The 19,932-nt window shown below is 49.6% G+C and overlaps 1 protein-coding gene across 1 annotated transcript in view; it reads left to right on the forward strand.

Annotated features, from left to right (window-relative positions):
• The window catches only part of RGS10 (regulator of G protein signaling 10), a 49,182-nt gene extending 38,128 nt beyond the window's left edge, over positions 1–11,054 (forward strand). Inside the window, exon 5 of the mRNA XM_063962702.1 lies at positions 10,554–11,054. Within this exon, the coding sequence (XP_063818772.1) occupies positions 10,554–10,703 (150 nt within the window). The 3' untranslated portion in view covers positions 10,704–11,054. The remainder of the gene's footprint in view (positions 1–10,553) is intronic.
• Positions 11,055–19,932: the final 8,878 nt, after the last annotated feature.

The following is a 19,932-nucleotide window of genomic DNA, read 5'->3' on the forward strand; positions in this document are numbered from 1 at the left end:
CAGTGTGACTGACCACTGACCACTGTGACCAGTGACCTGACCACACTGACCACCAGTATAGTATATTGTGATTGTCTGCCTGAAAAAGTACACTCGTCGTGTGACTTGTGTGGTGTTTTTTTATTCTATAAAAATTAAAAAACTCATTCTGCTGACAGACAGTGTCCAGCAGGTCCGTCATTATATAATATATACCTGTCCGGCTGCAGTAGTGATATATATATTTTTTATATCATTATTTATCATCCAGTCTATACTAGCAGCAGACACAGTATGGTAGTTCACGGCTGTAGCTACCTCTGTGTCGGCACTCGGCAGTCCATCCATAATTGTATACCACCTACCCGTGGTTTTTTTTTTCTTTCTTCTTTATACATACTACATCTCATTATCATCCAGTCTATATTAGCAGCAGACACAGTACAGTACGGTAGTCCACGGCTGTAGCTACCTCTGTGTCGGCACTCGGCAGTCCATCCATAATTGTATACCACCTACCCGTGGTTTTTTTTTTCTTTCTTCTTTATACATACTACATCTCATTATCATCCAGTCTATATTAGCAGCAGACACAGTACGGTAGTCCACGGCTGTAGCTACCTCTGTGTCGGCACTCGGCAGTCCATCCATAATTGTATACCACCTACCCGTGGTTTTTTTTTTCTTTCTTCTTTATACATTACATACTACATCTCATTATCATCCAGTCTATATTAGCAGCAGACACAGTACGGTAGTCCACGGCTGTAGCTACCTCTGTGTCGGCACTCGGCAGTCCATCCATAATTGTATACCACCTACCCGTGGTTTTTTTTTTCTTTCTTCTTTATACATACTACATCTCATTATCATCCAGTCTATATTAGCAGCAGACACAGTACAGTACGGTAGTCCACGGCTGTAGCTACCTCTGTGTCGGCACTCGGCAGTCCATCCATAATTGTATACCACCTACCCGTGGTTTTTTTTTTCTTTCTTCTTTATACATACTACATCTCATTATCATCCAGTCTATATTAGCAGCAGACACAGTACAGTACGGTAGTCCACGGCTGTAGCTACCTCTGTGTCGGCACTCGGCAGTCCATCCATAATTGTATACCACCTACCCGTGGTTTTTTTTTTCTTTCTTCTTTATACATACTACATCTCATTATCATCCAGTCTATATTAGCAGCAGACACAGTACGGTAGTCCACGGCTGTAGCTACCTCTGTGTCGGCACTCGGCAGTCCATCCATAATTGTATACCACCTACCCGTGGTTTTTTTTTTCTTTCTTCTTTATACATTACATACTACATCTCATTATCATCCAGTCTATATTAGCAGCAGACACAGTACGGTAGTCCACGGCTGTAGCTACCTCTGTGTCGGCACTCGGCAGTCCATCCATAATTGTATACCACCTACCCGTGGTTTTTTTTTCGTTCTTCTTTATACATACTACATCTCATTATCAACCAGTCTATATTAGCAGCAGACACAGTACGGTAGTCCACGGCTGTAGCTACCTCTGTGTCGGCACTCGGCAGTCCATCCATAATTGTATACCACCTACCCGTGGTTTTTTTTTCTTTCTTCTTTATACATACTACATCTCATTATCATCCAGTCTATATTAGCAGCAGACACAGTACAGTACGGTAGTCCACGGCTGTAGCTACCTCTGTGTCGGCACTCGGCAGTCCATCCATAATTGTATACCACCTACCCGTGGTTTTTTTTTCTTTCTTCTTTATACATACTACATCTCATTATCATCCAGTCTATATTAGCAGCAGACACAGTACGGTAGTCCACGGCTGTAGCTACCTCTGTGTCGGCACTCGGCAGTCCATCCATAATTGTATACCACCTACCCGTGTTTTTTTTTTCTTTCTTCTTTATAAATTACATACTACATCTCATTATCATCCAGTCTATATTAGCAGCAGACACAGTACGGTAGTCCACGGCTGTAGCTACCTCTGTGTCGGCACTCGGCAGTCCATCCATAATTGTATACCACCTACCCGTGGTTTTTTTTTTCTTTCTTCTTTATACATACTACATCTCATTATCATCCAGTCTATATTAGCAGCAGACACAGTACGGTAGTCCACGGCTGTAGCTACCTCTGTGTCGGCACTCGGCAGTCCATCCATAATTGTATACCACCTACCCGTGGTTTTTTTTTTCTTTCTTCTTTATACATTACATACTACATCTCATTATCATCCAGTCTATATTAGCAGCAGACACAGTACGGTAGTCCACGGCTGTAGCTACCTCTGTGTCGGCACTCGGCAGTCCATCCATAATTGTATACCACCTACCCGTGGTTTTTTTTTCGTTCTTCTTTATACATACTACATCTCATTATCAACCAGTCTATATTAGCAGCAGACACAGTACGGTAGTCCACGGCTGTAGCTACCTCTGTGTCGGCACTCGGCAGTCCATCCATAATTGTATACCACCTACCCGTGGTTTTTTTTTCTTTCTTCTTTATACATACTACATCTCATTATCATCCAGTCTATATTAGCAGCAGACACAGTACAGTACGGTAGTCCACGGCTGTAGCTACCTCTGTGTCGGCACTCGGCAGTCCATCCATAATTGTATACCACCTACCCGTGGTTTTTTTTTCTTTCTTCTTTATACATACTACATCTCATTATCATCCAGTCTATATTAGCAGCAGACACAGTACGGTAGTCCACGGCTGTAGCTACCTCTGTGTCGGCACTCGGCAGTCCATCCATAATTGTATACCACCTACCCGTGTTTTTTTTTTCTTTCTTCTTTATAAATTACATACTACATCTCATTATCATCCAGTCTATATTAGCAGCAGACACAGTACGGTAGTCCACGGCTGTAGCTACCTCTGTGTCGGCACTCGGCAGTCCATCCATAATTGTATACCACCTACCCGTGGTTTTTTTTTCTTTCTTCTTTATACATACTACATCTCATTATCATCCAGTCTATATTAGCAGCAGACACAGTACGGTAGTCCACGGCTGTAGCTACCTCTGTGTCGGCACTCGGCAGTCCATCCATAATTGTATACCACCTACCCGTGGTTTTTTTTTCTTTCTTCTTTATACATACTACATCTCATTATCATCCAGTCTATATTAGCAGCAGACACAGTACGGTAGTCCACGGCTGTAGCTACCTCTGTGTCGGCACTCGGCAGTCCATCCATAATTGTATACCACCTACCCGTGGTTTTTTTTTCTTTCTTCTTTATAAATTACATACTACATCTCATTATCATCCAGTCTATATTAGCAGCAGACACAGTACGGTAGTCCACGGCTGTAGCTACCTCTGTGTCGGCACTCGGCAGTCCATCCATAATTGTATACCACCTACCCGTGGTTTTTTTTTTCTTTCTTCTTTATACATACTACATCTCATTATCATCCAGTCTATATTAGCAGCAGACACAGTACAGTACAGTAGTCCACGGCTGTAGCTACCTCTGTGTCGGCACTCGGCAGTGCATCCATAATTGTATACCACCTACCCGTGGTTTTTTCTTTCTTTCTTCTTTATACATACTACATCTCATTATCATCCAGTCTATATTAGCAGCAGACACAGTACAGTACGGTAGTCCACGGCTGTAGCTACCTCTGTGTCGGCACTCGGCAGTCCATCCATAATTGTATACCACCTACCCGTGGTTTTTTTTTTCTTTCTTCTTTATACATACTACATCTCATTATCATCCAGTCTATATTAGCAGCAGACACAGTACAGTACGGTAGTCCACGGCTGTAGCTACCTCTGTGTCGGCACTCGGCAGTCCATCCATAATTGTATACCACCTACCCGTGGTTTTTTTTTTCTTTCTTCTTTATACATACTACATCTCATTATCAACCAGTCTATATTAGCAGCAGACACAGTACGGTAGTTCACGGCTGTAGCTACCTCTGTGTCGGCACTCGGCAGTCCATCCATAATTGTATACTAGTATCCATCCATCTCCATTGTTTACCTGAGGTGCCTTTTAGGTTGTGCCTATTAAAATATGGAGAACAAAAATGTTGAGGTTCCAAAATTAGGGAAAGATCAAGATCCACTTCCACCTCGTGCTGAAGCTGCTGCCACTAGTCATGGCCGAGACGATGAAATGCCAGCAACGTCGTCTGCCAAGGCCGATGCCCAATGTCATAGTACAGAGCATGTCAAATCCAAAACACCAAATATCAGTAAAAAAAGGACTCCAAAACCTAAAATAAAATTGTCGGAGGAGAAGCGTAAACTTGCCAATATGCCATTTACCACACGGAGTGGCAAGGAACGGCTGAGGCCCTGGCCTATGTTCATGGCTAGTGGTTCAGCTTCACATGAGGATGGAAGCACTCAGCCTCTCGCTAGAAAACTGAAAAGACACAAGCTGGCAAAAGCACCGCAAAGAACTGTGCGTTCTTCGAAATCCCAAATCCACAAGGAGAGTCCAATTGTGTCGGTTGCGATGCCTGACCTTCCCAACACTGGACGTGAAGAGCATGCGCCTTCCACCATTTGCACGCCCCCTGCAAGTGCTGGAAGGAGCACCCGCAGTCCAGTTCCTGATAGTCAGATTGAAGATGTCAGTGTTGAAGTACACCAGGATGAGGAGGATATGGGTGTTGCTGGCGCTGGGGAGGAAATTGACCAGGAGGATTCTGATGGTGAGGTGGTTTGTTTAAGTCAGGCACCCGGGGAGACACCTGTTGTCCGTGGGAGGAATATGGCCACTGACATGCCTGGTGAAAATACCAAAAAAATCAGCTCTTCGGTGTGGAAGTATTTCAACAGAAATGCGGACAACAGGTGTCAAGCCGTGTGTTGCCTTTGTCAAGCTGTAATAAGTAGGGGTAAGGACGTTAACCACCTCGGAACATCCTCCCTTATACGTCACCTGCAGCGCATTCATAATAAGTCAGTGACAAGTTCAAAAACTTTGGGCGACAGCGGAAGCAGTCCACTGACCAGTAAATCCCTTCCTCTTGTAACCAAGCTCACGCAAACCACCCCACCAACTCCCTCAGTGTCAATTTCCTCCTTCCCCAGGAATGCCAATAGTCCTGCAGGCCATGTCACTGGCAATTCTGACGAGTCCTCTCCTGCCTGGGATTCCTCCGATGCATCCTTGCGTGTAACGCCTACTGCTGCTGGCGCTGCTGTTGTTGCTGCTGGGAGTCGATGGTCATCCCAGAGGGGAAGTCGTAAGCCCACTTGTACTACTTCCAGTAAGCAATTGACTGTTCAACAGTCCTTTGCGAGGAAGATGAAATATCACAGCAGTCATCCTACTGCAAAGCGGATAACTGAGGCCTTGGCATCCTGGGTGGTGAGAAACGTGGTTCCGGTATCCATCATTACTGCAGAGCCAACTAGAGACTTGTTGGAGGTACTGTGTCCCCGGTACCAAATACCATCTAGGTTCCATTTCTCTAGGCAGGCGATACCGAAAATGTACACAGACCTCAGAAAAAGAGTCACCAGTGTCCTAAAAAATGCAGTTGTACCCAATGTCCACTTAACCACGGACATGTGGACAAGTGGAGCAGGGCAGGGTCAGGACTATATGACTGTGACAGCCCACTGGGTAGATGTATGGACTCCCGCCGCAAGAACAGCAGCGGCGGCACCAGTAGCAGCATCTCGCAAACGCCAACTCTTTCCTAGGCAGGCTACGCTTTGTATCACCGGTTTCCAGAATACGCACACAGCTGAAAACCTCTTACGGCAACTGAGGAAGATCATCGCGGAATGGCTTACCCCAATTGGACTCTCCTGTGGATTTGTGGCATCGGACAACGCCAGCAATATTGTGTGTGCATTAAATATGGGCAAATTCCAGCACGTCCCATGTTTTGCACATACCTTGAATTTGGTGGTGCAGAATTTTTTAAAAAACGACAGGGGCGTGCAAGAGATGCTGTCGGTGGCCAGAAGAATTGCGGGACACTTTCGGCGTACAGGCACCACGTACAGAAGACTGGAGCACCACCAAAAACTACTGAACCTGCCCTGCCATCATCTGAAGCAAGAAGTGGTAACGAGGTGGAATTCAACCCTCTATATGCTTCAGAGGTTGGAGGAGCAGCAAAAGGCCATTCAAGCCTATACAATTGAGCACGATATAGGAGGTGGAATGCACCTGTCTCAAGCGCAGTGGAGAATGATTTCAACGTTGTGCAAGGTTCTGATGCCCTTTGAACTTGCCACACGTGAAGTCAGTTCAGACACTGCCAGCCTGAGTCAGGTCATTCCCCTCATCAGGCTTTTGCAGAAGAAGCTGGAGACATTGAAGGAGGAGCTAACACGGAGCGATTCCGCTAGGCATGTGGGACTTGTGGATGGAGCCCTTAATTCGCTTAACAAGGATTCACGGGTGGTCAATCTGTTGAAATCAGAGCACTACATTTTGGCCACCGTGCTCGATCCTAGATTTAAAGCCTACCTTGGATCTCTCTTTCCGGCAGACACAAGTCTGCTGGGGTTGAAAGACCTGCTGGTGAGAAAATTGTCAAGTCAAGCGGAACGCGACCTGTCAACATCTCCTCCTTCACATTCTCCCGCAACTGGGGGTGCGAGGAAAAGGCTCAGAATTCCGAGCCCACCCGCTGGCGGTGATGCAGGGCAGCCTGGAGCGACTGCTGATGCTGACATCTGGTCCGGACTGAAGGACCTGACAACGATTACGGACATGTCGTCTACTGTCACTGCATATGATTCTCTCAACATTGAAAGAATGGTGGAGGATTATATGAGTGACCGCATCCAAGTAGGCACGTCACACAGTCCGTACTTATACTGGCAGGAAAAAGAGGCAATTTGGAGGCCCTTGCACAAACTGGCTTTATTCTACCTAAGTTGCCCTCCCACAAGTGTGTACTCCGAAAGAGTGTTTAGTGCCGCCGCTCACCTTGTCAGCAATCGGCGTACGAGGTTACATCCAGAAAATGTGGAGAAGATGATGTTCATTAAAATGAATTATAATCAATTCCTCCGCGGAGACATTGACCAGCAGCAATTGCCTCCACAAAGTACACAGGGAGCTGAGATGGTGGATTCCAGTGGGGACGAATTGATAATCTGTGAGGAGGGGGATGTACACGGTGATATATCGGAGGATGATGATGAGGTGGACATCTTGCCTCTGTAGAGCCAGTTTGTGCAAGGAGAGATTAATTGCTTCTTTTTTGGGGGGGGTCCAAACCAACCCGTCATATCAGTCACAGTCGTGTGGCAGACCCTGTCACTGAAATGATGGGTTGGTTAAAGTGTGCATGTCCTGTTTATAAAACATAAGGGTGGGTGGGAGGGCCCAAGGACAATTCCATCTTGCACCTCGTTTTTCTTTAATTTTTCTTTGCGTCATGTGCTGTTTGGGGAGTGTTTTTTGGAAGGGCCATCCTGCGTGACACTGCAGTGCCACTCCTAGATGGGCCCGGTGTTTGTGTCGGCCACTAGGGTCGCTTATCTTACTCACACAGCTACCTCATTGCGCCTCTTTTTTTCTTTGCGTCATGTGCTGTTTGGGGAGTGTTTTTTGGAAGGGCCATCCTGCGTGACACTGCAGTGCCACTCCTAGATGGGTCCGGTGTTTGTGTCGGCCACTAGGGTCGCTTATCTTACTCACACAGCTACCTCATTGCGCCTCTTTTTTTCTTTGCGTCATGTGCTGTTTGGGGAGGGTTTTTTGGAAGGGACATCCTGCGTGACACTGCAGTGCCACTCCTAGATGGGCCCGGTGTTTGTGTCGGCCACTAGGGTCGCTTATCTTACTCACACAGCTACCTCATTGCGCCTCTTTTTTTCTTTGCGTCATGTGCTGTTTGGGGAGGGTTTTTTAGAAGGGACATCCTGCGTGACACTGCAGTGCCACTCCTAGATGGGCCCGGTGTTTGTGTCGGCCACTAGGGTCGCTTATCTTACTCACACAGCTACCTCATTGCGCCTCTTTTTTTCTTTGCGTCATGTGCTGTTTGGGGAGGGTTTTTTGGAAGGGACATCCTGCGTGACACTGCAGTGCCACTCCTAGATGGGCCCGGTGTTTGTGTCGGCCACTAGGGTCGCTTATCTTACTCACACAGCTACCTCATTGCGCCTCTTTTTTTCTTTGCGTCATGTGCTGTTTGGGGAGGGATTTTTGGAAGGGACATCCTGCGTGACACTGCAGTGCCACTCCTAGATGGGCCAGGTGTTTGTGTCGGCCACTAGGGTCGCTTAGCTTAGTCATCCAGCGACCTCGGTGCAAATTTTAGGACTAAAAATAATATTGTGAGGTATTCAGAATAGACTGAAAATGAGTGGAAATGATGGTTTTTGAGGTTAATAATACTTTGGGATCAAAATGACCCCCAAATTCTATGATTTAAGCTGTTTTTTAGGTTTTTTTGGAAAAAAACACCCGAATCCAAAACACACCCGAATCCGACAAAAAAAATTCGGTTAGGTTTTGCCAAAACGCGGTCGAACCCAAAACACTTTAATTGTTCCACACCGTTCTTAATTGTAAATATTTATTAAAACATATAACCATGTAAAAACATCGATGTATAATTTGTTTCTAAAATATTAAGATCTGGTGTGGTCACAACACCCTCAACTGCATACCAATAATCATTTAATAATTCTCATTCGTAAAATTAAGTGTGCTGATTAGAATAATGTCCAGACCGGCAATATATTATGCCACAGATTCAGTCCGTAATAGGCCGCCTATGGAAGAAGTAACTGGATGTTACGAAACGCGTCTAGGACTCCTCGTTTAAGTGACTGCTGACTGCTGAATTGTCCAGACCGTCTCCCGGCATCTCCAGAGCACTTGGCACCTGCTACGAGCAAACCGTGGAAATTATATCCACACAGTGTCGGAGAGAACAGTGACCTTTTGAAGCCGGAGTAGCGAGGCGGCTGATTGCTGAAGTGGGTTGAGCAACAATATTAGCCCCCTCGTGAGAACAGTCGGGTTGCCCGTACGGAAACCTTATTTCACCCTGCAGCACGGACACAGAAGCTGTCTCATATATCACCACACCGCTACAACGCACAGGTAACAGTTGTCCATTGCACTCAGGGCCGGTTCAAGGGCGCCCTGCGCCCCGGGCAGGAAATGGGGGCATGGCCTAATACAGGGGGCGTGGTCAGTTACGCCCCCTGTACATTGCTAGGGCCGTTTGAATGCTGAGCGGTGCGCGATGACGTCATCGCGCACCGCACAGCAAAAGGTCCTCTTCACGAAGGGAAACTAGACGCATAGCGTCTAGTTCCCTTCATGGAGAGGACCTTTGCTGTGCGGTGCGCGATGACGTCATCGCGCACCGCTCAGCAGTTACTCTCCACGAAGGGAAACTAGACGCATAGCGTCTAGTTCCCTTCACACTGGCGGACGGGGACGACAGCGGGCAGAGGCGGCGGGGGACACAGCGGGCAGCAGTGGCGGATCTTGCCACGGTGCGGCGCCCTCCGGAAGGCGCCAGCGCCCTCCGGAAGGCGGCGCCCCGGGCAAAAGTCCTGCTTGCCCGTGGCAAGATCCGCTACTGATTGCACTGTGTAATCCCGGGGACGCTCGGGTCACACTTAAAGCTCCTCAAACTTGCAAACAGGTCCCGTATCACAAGCACAAGGGACAGAGTGAGCAAAGGTACCTGTGACTGTATTTATTTGTGGTGCACAGTTTCTGGATGAAAACACCGGTGTCCTTCTATTATTGGGTGTAAATTAATATAAAGGATCCTATTACGGACTGAATCTGTGGCATAATATATTGCCGGTCTGGACATTATTCTAATCAGCACACTTAATTTTACGAATGAGAATTATTAAATGATTATTGGTATGCAGTTGAGGGTGTTGTGACCACACCAGATCTTAATATTTTAGAAACAAATTATACATCGATGTTTTTACATGGTTATATGTTTTAATAAATATTTACAATTAAGAACGGTGTGGAACAATTAAATTGGTTCTATAGCGCGACCTCTTTTCCATTTAACTATAATTGCTTTATTGAAGCCATTAGAGACAGGCTTCTGGGGTCTGACGAAATAGAACCATTTTTTCTTATGATCACAAGGTGGCAGAATTTTATACAACAATAATTATTTTATATCGCTTGCGCCATCAGGTATAATCTTTTCAGAACCCAAAACACGCCCGCGGAACCGAACCCAAAACCAAAACACAAAACCCGAAAAATTTCCAGCGCTCATCTCTAGTATTATATTGTGTACATATAGGGTAATGTCACTTTCTCATTTACTGCTCCCACTGTCCAGCCGCATCGCATCACTATATCTCTGGCACAGGTATAGACACTTACACAAATACTACTCCTGTGAGCTGGCGGAGTCTGGACTCTACATCCCCCCATGTGTGCGCTTATGTCATGCATCATGCGCTAATGAGGCCCTGGGTGCAGGAAGTCAGTGACTGGCGCGGAGGGAGGGACTGTGGGATGTCACTTACTATCCAGCCTCGGAGCCTGACACTCACCTTACTGACATGTTTCCGGCGGCCTGCTGACCTCTCTCTCATGTCACTCTACAGATCTTTAACCTGATGAAATATGACAGCTACGGCCGCTTCCTGAAGTCAGAGAAATTTCAAAAGCTCAAAACTGCTGAGGACGACGAGAGCTCGGCCCCAAGGGCTGGCGAGTCAGCGCCAAAGAGAGCGTCTATAGTCTACAACACGTGACAGCGCCACCCCAGGGAAAGGAGTGTGAGGAGAACATTGGGGCATCACAAGACTGCGGCTTCTGGGTGGGCAGACGGGAGGCGCCCGGGGCCACTGTCCGCCATCATTAATAATGCTCAATGTTTCCACGCACAAGCCCATGGACTGAAGCAGACTCCACCAACGGCGCCCTGAGTTATTCGCTTATTACCTATCAGCGGCAGTACGGAACTTTATCCAGAATGTTTTTTTCCAGTAGTCCTGTATAATATTACTGCGCTTCCGGCAGCGGCCCCTCCATGCACAAACTGCGACCATTTCTGATTGCTAGTGGAATTGAAAAATGCGATTAAAAGTCAAAAAAAGCCTAAATTTCAAAGAAAATGATTTTATTATTTTAATCCTCCATATATTAATGTGTCGCACCAGGATCAGCCGTAGAGTTCCGCCATCGTCCTCATCACATTACAGAGGCTTGTGGACGGAACTGCGCTGCTTATTATGGGGCTCATTCTTGCATCCGGTTTGTATCCTACGTGCTTGTGTCTATGGGCCTAATTCAGAGCTGGCCGCTAATTAGGCCGCATCGCAGTTTGCCATGCATCGCGCCTGCGCAGTCAGCCACTCTGCAAGTGCATTCCCCAAGGATGCGTCCGTAAGATGATTGACAGCATTAGGGGAGGAGGTATTGACGCAGTGGTGCGGCGCCGAGTTCTGGAGGGTGGGTATATTAAATATACAATATGATGGCCATGTAGCCTCCACTGATTGGCTTCTGATTGAGTGCTGAACCCTCCCCTTCATTATCTCATTAGTGTGGCGGCTGCAATGCATCATGTCGCCAATTCCCGTAAGAAGCGACAAATGTGCGATGTGTATATCGGTACATGGGCCGTTTTATCATTATTATTATCCTCCCCATATACGAGACTCCATTACCTTATTATATATTGCTCACATAGGCAAAGGCGATTCTCATGACTACTGTTAAGAAATGCAAATGTCACATTTTTTAATATAAAATGAGTTTAAACCCAAACATCGTGTCTCCTACATGGTGAATCTGCGCCCCCGCGTGCCGGCGGTCTGTGTAGGCAGCATTACTGCGCTGGGCCTGAACCCGCCCGTCCCATTCCGCCTCTCCAGGCACGTGGCGGTGCCAGGCAACGTTCTACCAGATGTGTCTGAGACTGCGCACCTGGAAAAGTGTCACTGGGAAGATGCGGCTTTGTTCCCGCGACCAGCAGGTCAGAGGTGACGTTCTCCGCATTGTCCCCGCCTTAGCGCTTCATATCCTGCCTCCGCGTTCTGCTCGCGGACTTCATGCAGCAACTAACCAGCAAAGAGGTGCCGCAGCAGCTGTTTTCTGTGCAATCTTCATGTCACTTCAGTAGAATATGACAGCCAGGAGATTTTTATCCGTTGTCAGAAATTAATAAAATACAAGAAAAAAATAATAAATCGTAAACGATTGCTGTTTCCTTGCTGCAGTAACGCGCTGCTTTCTCCCGGTGCCTCGCAGAACGCGCTGTCAGGTTCCTCTGTGGACGGGGCGAGCGGAGGAAGCAGCTGCTGGATAATCACGCTCCTGTTACGCAATTTTATATTTACTTCTTTCTCCGACGACATCTGCTTGTTACACGTCAGGAGAAATGAGCTGTATTATTTTTAGAATGAGGGAAATGTGAGAAAGGCAGAAGTGCTTTGGGACATTGGAGGTCATTCTGACCCGTTTGCAGGCTGCGGTTCATCGCAGCGGTGCGAACGGGTTGGAACTGCGCATGTGTGGCGGCCGCATTACGCAGGCGCGTCGTTGCCCGGCGACATACAACACCGGGTAGCGACGCCGCCTACAAAGAAAGCAGTCGCAGCTGCGAGCGCAAGAAGTTTGACAGGAGGAAGGCATTCCGGGGCGTCAACTCACCGTTTTCCGGGCGCGGAGATCCGAACGCAGGCATGTCCAGGCGTTTGGAGGGCGGATGTCTGACGTCAATTCCGGGACCTTCATCGCTGGATCCATCGCACTGGATAAGTAACTGCAGCACTGGTCTTGTTTTACACAAACCTTTTTTTAGCATAGTAGGGCTGCACAAGCGAGCGCAGCCTTGCTATGCTACAATCCACTCCCCCATAAGCAGCGTCTAGTCGATCACACAAGCAGCAAAAAGTTGCTACGTGCGATCAACTCGGAATGACCCCCATTGGACGGCTGCAGCCGGAGGGAGAGGTGCAGTCTGTGTCTGCAGGAGGGAGAGGTGCAGTCTGTGTCTGCAGGAGGGAGAGGTGCAGCAACTGTGTCAGCAGGAGGGAGAGGCGTCGAGTGTATCAGAAGGAGGGAGAGGGGTAGAGTGTGTCAGAAGGAGGGAGAGGCGCAGACTGTGTCAGCAGGAGGGGGAGGTGCAATCTGTGTCAGCAGGAGGGAGAGGTGCAGTCTGTGTCAGCAGGAGGGAGAGGAGTAGACTGTGTCAGCAGGAGGGAGAGGTGTAGAGTGTGTCAGCAGGAGGGATTTGTGTATACTGTGTCAGCAGGGGGGAGAGGTGCAGTCTGTATCAGCAGGAGGGAGAGGTGCAGCAGACTGTCAGCAGGAGGGAGAGGCGTAGAGTGTGTCAGCAGGAGGGAGAGGTGTAGCCTGTGTCAGCAGGAGGGAGAGGTGCAGTCTGTGTAAGCAGGAGGGGGGGCGTAGAGTGTGTCAGCAGGAGGGAGAGGCATAGACTGTGTCAGCAGGAGGGATAGGCGCAGTCTGTGTTGGCCAGAGGGAGAGGCGCAGACTGCGTCAGCAGGAGAGAGAGGCGCAGACTGCATCAGCAGGACGGAGAGGCGCAGACTCCGTCAGCAGGAGGGAGAGGCACAGACTGCGTCAGCAGGAGGGAGAGGCGCGGACTGTGTCAGCATGAGGGAGAGGCGCAGACTGTCAGCATGAGGGAGAGGCGCAGACTGTGTCAGCATGAGGGAGAGGCGCAGACTGTGTCAGCAGGAGGGAGAGATGCAGACTGTGTCAGCAGGAGGGAGAGGCGCAGACTGTGTCAGCAGGAGGGAGAGGCGCAGACTGTGTCAGCAGGAGGGATAGGTATAGACTGTGTCAGCAGGGGGGAGAGGTGCAATCTGTGTCAGCAGGAGGGAGAGGTGTAGACTGTGTCAGCAGGAGGGAGAGGCGTAGAGTGTGTCAGCAAGAGGGATAGGTGTAGACTGTGTCAGCAGGGGGGAGAGGTGAGTCTGTGTCAGCAGGAGGGAGAGGTGCAGCAGACTGTGTCAGCAGGAGGGAGAGGCGTAGAGTGTGTCAGCAGGAGGGATAGGTGTAGCCTGTGTCAGCAGGAGGGATAGGCGCAGTCTGTGTTAGCCAGAGGGAGAGGCCCAGACTGCTTAAGCAGGAGGGAGAGGCGCAGACTGCGTCAGCAGGAGGGAGAGGCGCGGACTGTGTCAGCATGAGGGAGAGGCGCAGACTGTGTCAGCAGGAGGGAGAGATGCAGACTGTGTCAGCAGGAGGGAGAGGCGCTGACTGTGTCAGCAGGAGGGAGAGGCGAAGACTGCGTCAGCAGGAGGGAGAGGCGCAGACTGCGTCAGCAGGAGGGAGAGGCGCAGACTGCGTCAGCAGGAGGGAGAGGCGCAGACTGCGTCAGCAGGAGGGAGAGGCGCAGACTGCGTCAGCAGGAGGGATAGGCGCAGTCTGTGTCAGCAGGAGAGAGGCGCAGACTGCGTCAGCAGGACGGAGAAGCGCAGACTGCGTCAGCAGGACGGAGAAGCGCAGACTGCGTCAGCAGGAGGGAGAGGCGCAGACTGCGTCAGCAGGAGGGAGAGGCGCAGACTGCGTCAGCAGGAGGGAGAGGCGCAGACTGCGTCAGCAGGAGGGAGAGGCGCAGACTGCGTCAGCAGGAGGGAGAGGCGCAGACTGTGTCACATCCACATTGTCATTCAGGCATTAACGCTGCACTCTTGGACTGTCACTTCCCTTCTTGCTGACCCAGACACCCGACCACACGCACGCCCGCCTTACACACATTACAAAGTTACCAGAACACAGCCTCCGTCACTGCGTTTTCCCGTGTATCTTATGTGCTGTGTGTGCACCTAGAGGCTGTAATACAAATATGTTACTAAGTACTTACTGTACAGTAAGTTGGTCCATGCATTATTGTCACATGAAACTGGGGTTCAGCGGAGCGCGGTCTCTGCAGAGAAAAGAATTCGATGGCCAAATAGGACTGAGAATAAATAAGCGTCCTGGTTTTTTAAAAGAAGGAAGCCTGGGGCAGGGATTAGGAGAAAGGGGGAGGGGAGGGGGAAGGGGAGGATAGAGCAGGTAGCATAGGAGCAGCCTGTAGAAAAAAGGCGAGGAGAGTTACCTGGGAGGTACAAAAGACCAGGAATGCCATGCAGGCTCCCTCTTGCATGCTGAACAAGGATCCAAGAAGGCACCCACCCTCCCGCCCATGTGGTAGGGCAATTGGCCCTGGTAGTTAGGAATTCAATTGTTTTTTATTTTCGGTGGTGGCACCGGTAGGCCAGTCCAGAATTTTAATTATCACCAGGGCAAAGGTGAGGTAACTGGAATTTGAAATTAGGTTTACGTCCAGTGGAGGCACCGTCAGGCCATTTCGGGCTTTAATTATGGTCTGGCAAAAGAGGTCCAGCAGGCGCGGCAAGCAGTGCTCCTCGGCAGTCTGTAGTAGCGCAACGTCGGTTGGCAGGCACTTCCCCCAGATACTCGGCGAGTTTGTCGTGGCCTCAAGGGCCGACACAGTCGTCATCTTAAGGGTGGACCGGTGCTATGCCAATGGTGGGAAGTGGTACCGCTCAGCTAACTTGCGCAAGGGCGGGACTTAGGTTCCGCCCCGTTGTTTAATTTAGGAGAAATTTAACATGTAGGCTGTAGCCGGGGGTACGCACTGCTTTCTCGCCACCCACTTATAGCCTTTTAAATCGCAATTCAGTTGTCCGAGTGATTATTGGGGTGAAAAAGGTGGTAGGGGGTGAGGAGCGAGAGCATTAATAAAATCAATGGACGGCTTAGTCACATTGGTGTTATTGGGTCTTCCAGGGTGTCACTGGTGGCAGAAGATCCAAGGGCCAGATCTTCTTATATTCAGATTTATTTCTATTCCTATGTACGGTATTTGTTAACAATGGACCCTATTGTCTCAGCTGGACTGTGCACCTGTCTCACTGCACATGCACACAGCCGGCCCATGGCACGTTCTAGCAGTGTGGCCGCACAGGGCGCTAGTATACCTGGGGCTGGTACTGCACATGCACACAGCCGGCCCATGGCACATTCTAGCAGTGTGGCCGCACAGGGCGCTAGTATACCTGGGGCTGGTACTGCACATGCACACAGCCGGCCCATGGCACGTTCTAGTAGTGTGGCCGCACAGGGCGCTAGTATACCTGGGGCTGGTACTGCACATGCACACAGCCGGCCCATGGCACATTCTAGCAGTGTGGCCGCACAGGGCGCTAGTATACCTGGGGCTGGTACTGCACATGCACACAGCCGGCCCATGGCACGTTCTAGTAGTGTGGCCGCACAGGGCGCTAGTATACCTGGGGCTGGTACTGCACATGCACACAGCCGGCCCATGGCACGTTCTAGCAGTGTGGCCGCACAGGGTGCTAGTATACTTGGGGCTGGTACTGCACATGCACACAGCCGGCCCATGGCACGTTCTAGCAGTGTGGCCGCACAGGGCGCTAGTATACCTGGGGCTAGTACTGCACATGCACAGGGCCGGCCCATGGCACGTTCTAGCAGTGTGGCCGCACAGGGCGCTAGTATACCTGGGGCTGGTACTGCACATGCACACAGTCGGCCCATGGCACATTCTAGCAGTGTGGCCGCACAGGGCGCTAGTATACCTGGGGCTGGTACTGCACATGCACACAGCCGGCCCATGGCACGTTCTAGTAGTGTGGCCGCACAGGGCGCTAGTATACCTGGGGCTGGTACTGCACATGCACACAGCCGGCCCATGGCACGTTCTAGCAGTGTGGCCGCACAGGGCGTTAGTATACCTGGGGCTGGTACTGCACATGCACAGGGCCGGCCCATGGCACGTTCTAGCAGTGTGGCCGCACAGGGCGCTAGTATACCTGGGGCTGGTACTGCACATGCACACAGCCGGCCCATGGCACGTTCTAGCAGTGTGGCCGCACAGGGCGCTAGTATACCTGGGGCTGGTACTGCACATGCACACAGCCGGCCCATGGCACGTTCTAGCAGTGTGGCCGCACAGGGCGCTAGTATACCTGGGGCTGGTACTGCACATGCGCACAGCCGGCCCATGGCACGTTCTAGCAGTGTGGCCGCACAGGGCGCTAGTATACCTGGGGCTGGTACTGCACATGCACACAGCCGGCCCATGGCACGTTCTAGCAGTGTGGCCGCACAGGGCGCTAGTATACCTGGGGCTGGTACTGCACATGCACACAGCCGGCCCATGGCACGTTCTAGCAGTGTGGCCGCACAGGGCGCTAGTATACCTGGGGCTGGTACTGCACATGCACACAGCCGGCCCATGGCACGTTCTAGCAGTGTGGCCGCACAGGGCGCTAGTATACCTGGGGCTAGTACTGCACATGCACAGGGCCGGCCCATGGCACGTTCTAGCAGTGTGGCCGCACAGGGCGCTAGTATACCTGGGGCTGGTACTGCACATGCACACAGCCGGCCCATGGCACGTTCTAGCAGTGTGGCCGCACAGGGCGCTAGTATACCTGGGGCTGGTACTGCACATGCACAGGGCCGGCCCATGGCACGTTCTAGCAGTGTGGCCGCACAGGGCGCTAGTATACCTGGGGCTGGTACTGCGCATCTACAGTAAACCAATGTGTAATGTAAAGTTTCCCATAAATTACACATTGGTCCCCTTACACCTTGAGAGGAGGATTAGGTGTGTAAATTTCCCAGAAGTACAGTATATGGGTGAGCATGTAGAAGTACAGTAAGGGGGTGCACATGCAGAAGTACAGTATATGGGTGCACATGTAGAAGTACAGTAAGGGGGTGCACATGCAGAAGTACAGTATATGGGTGAGCATGTAGAAGTACAGTAAGGGGGTGCACATGCAGAAGTACAGTATATGGGTGCATGTAGAAGTACAGTAAGGGGGTGCACATGCAGAAGTACAGTATATGGGTGAGCATGTAGAAGTACAGTAAGGGGGTGCACATCTAGAATTACAGTATATGGGTGCATGTAGAAGTACAGTAAGGGGGTGCACAACTAGAAGTACAGTATATGGGTGAGCATGTAGAAGTACAGTAAAGGGGTGCACATGCAGAAGTACAGTATATGGGCGAGCATGTAGATGTACAGTAAGGGGGTGCACATGCATAAGTACAGTATATGGGTGCACATGTAGAAGTACAGTAAGGGGGTGCACATCTAGAAGTACAGTATATGGCTGCACATTTAGAAGTACAGTAAGGGGGTGCACATGCAGAAGTACAGTATATGGGTGAGCATGTAGAAGTACAGTAAGGGGGTGCACATGCAGAAGTACAGTATATGGGTGCACATGTAGAAGTACAGTAAGGGGGTGCACATGCAGAAGTACAGTATATGGGTGCATGTAGAAGTACAGTAAGGGGGTGCACATGCAGAAGTACAGTATATGGGTGAGCATGTAGAAGTACAGTAAGGGGGTGCACATCTAGAAGTACAGTATATGGGTGAGCATGTAGAAGTACAGTAAAGGGGTGCACATGCAGAAGTACAGTATATGGGTGAGCATGTAGAAGTACAGTAAGGGGGTGCACATGCAGAAGTACAGTATATGGGTGCACATGTAGAAGTACAGTAAGGGGGTGCACATCTAGAAGTACAGTATATGGCTGCACATTTAGAAGTACAGTAAGGGGGTGCACATGCAGAAGTACAGTATATGGGTGAGCATGTAGAAGTACAGTTATGGGGTGCACATGCAGAAGTACAGTATATGGGTGCACATGTAGAAGTACAGTAAGGGGGTGCACATGCAGAAGTACAGTATATGGGTGCATGTAGAAGTACAGTAAGGGGGTGCAAATGCAGACATACAGTATATGGGTGCACATGTAGAAGTACAGTAAGGGAGTGCACATCTAGAAGTACAGCATATGGCTGCACATTTAGAAGTACAGTAAGGGGGTGCACATGCAGAAGTACAGTATATGGGTGAGCATGTAGAAGTACAGTAAGGGGGTGCACATGCAGAAGTACAGTATATGGATGTGCATGCAGAAGTACAGTAAGGGAGTGCACATGCAGAAGTACAGTATATGGGTGAGTATGTAGAAGTACAGTAAGGGGGTGCATATGCAGAAGTACAGTATATGGGTGCACATGTAGAAGTACAGTAAGGGGGGAACATGCAGAAGTACAGTATACGGGTGCACATGTAGAAGTACAGTAAGGGGGTGCACATGCAGAAGTACAGTATATGGGTGCATGCAGAAGTACAGTAAGGGGGTGCACATGCAGAAGTACAGTATATGGGTGCACATGCAGAAGTACAGTAAGGTGTTGCACATGCAGAAGTATAGTATATGGGAGGCATGTGTAGAAGTACAGTATATGGGCACACATGCAGAAGTATAGTAAGGTGGTGCACATACAGAAGTACAGTAAGGGGGTGCAGATGTAGGTACAGGCACAGCATAGAGTCCTTCCTCTTCCTTGCATTCCTTTCTCCCCACCGCAACTTGATCCTATGATTCCATCTGTCTCTGTACCTTCTCCCATCTCACCGTCCTCCATTACAACTACCACTTTAACCTTTTTCTCTCTACCATCCCCCCTAACGCTTTGTTCTCCGTTCTCAAAAAACTCTCGACCCTACCTCATATTCCATATACTGTGCCCTCTTTATTCTCCTTTCATTCCATCTGATCCTGCTCTGTCACCTACTCCCCCCAACCTCCCCCCCTCAACACACACACACTTCTCATGGTGGTCCCTTATGCTTTTTCCTTGACAAACTTGTCTTCTTCCTGTGTACCTCTAAGTATTTATTTTGGTCTACCTCTAATCATCTCCTTTGGATTACCTCAGTGATACCCAACTCTGCATGTTCTCCTATGTCCTCTTCCAATCCCTCCTCTCTCAAATTTCCAGCTCAGTTTTCTCTATATATGTTCAAAACCAAACTCATTGTCTTCCAACATCCTCAGGTCACCACCCATCCCTACCTGTCCCTCACTGGTGACAATAACATGATTTCATAGTTCCTTAAGTCCATCAGATCGACATCAGACCCCTCTCCTTCAGCTCACACT

Source organism: Pseudophryne corroboree, chromosome 3, assembly GCF_028390025.1.
Source record: "Pseudophryne corroboree isolate aPseCor3 chromosome 3, aPseCor3.hap2, whole genome shotgun sequence".
NCBI classification, from domain to species: Eukaryota; Metazoa; Chordata; class Amphibia; order Anura; family Myobatrachidae; genus Pseudophryne; species Pseudophryne corroboree.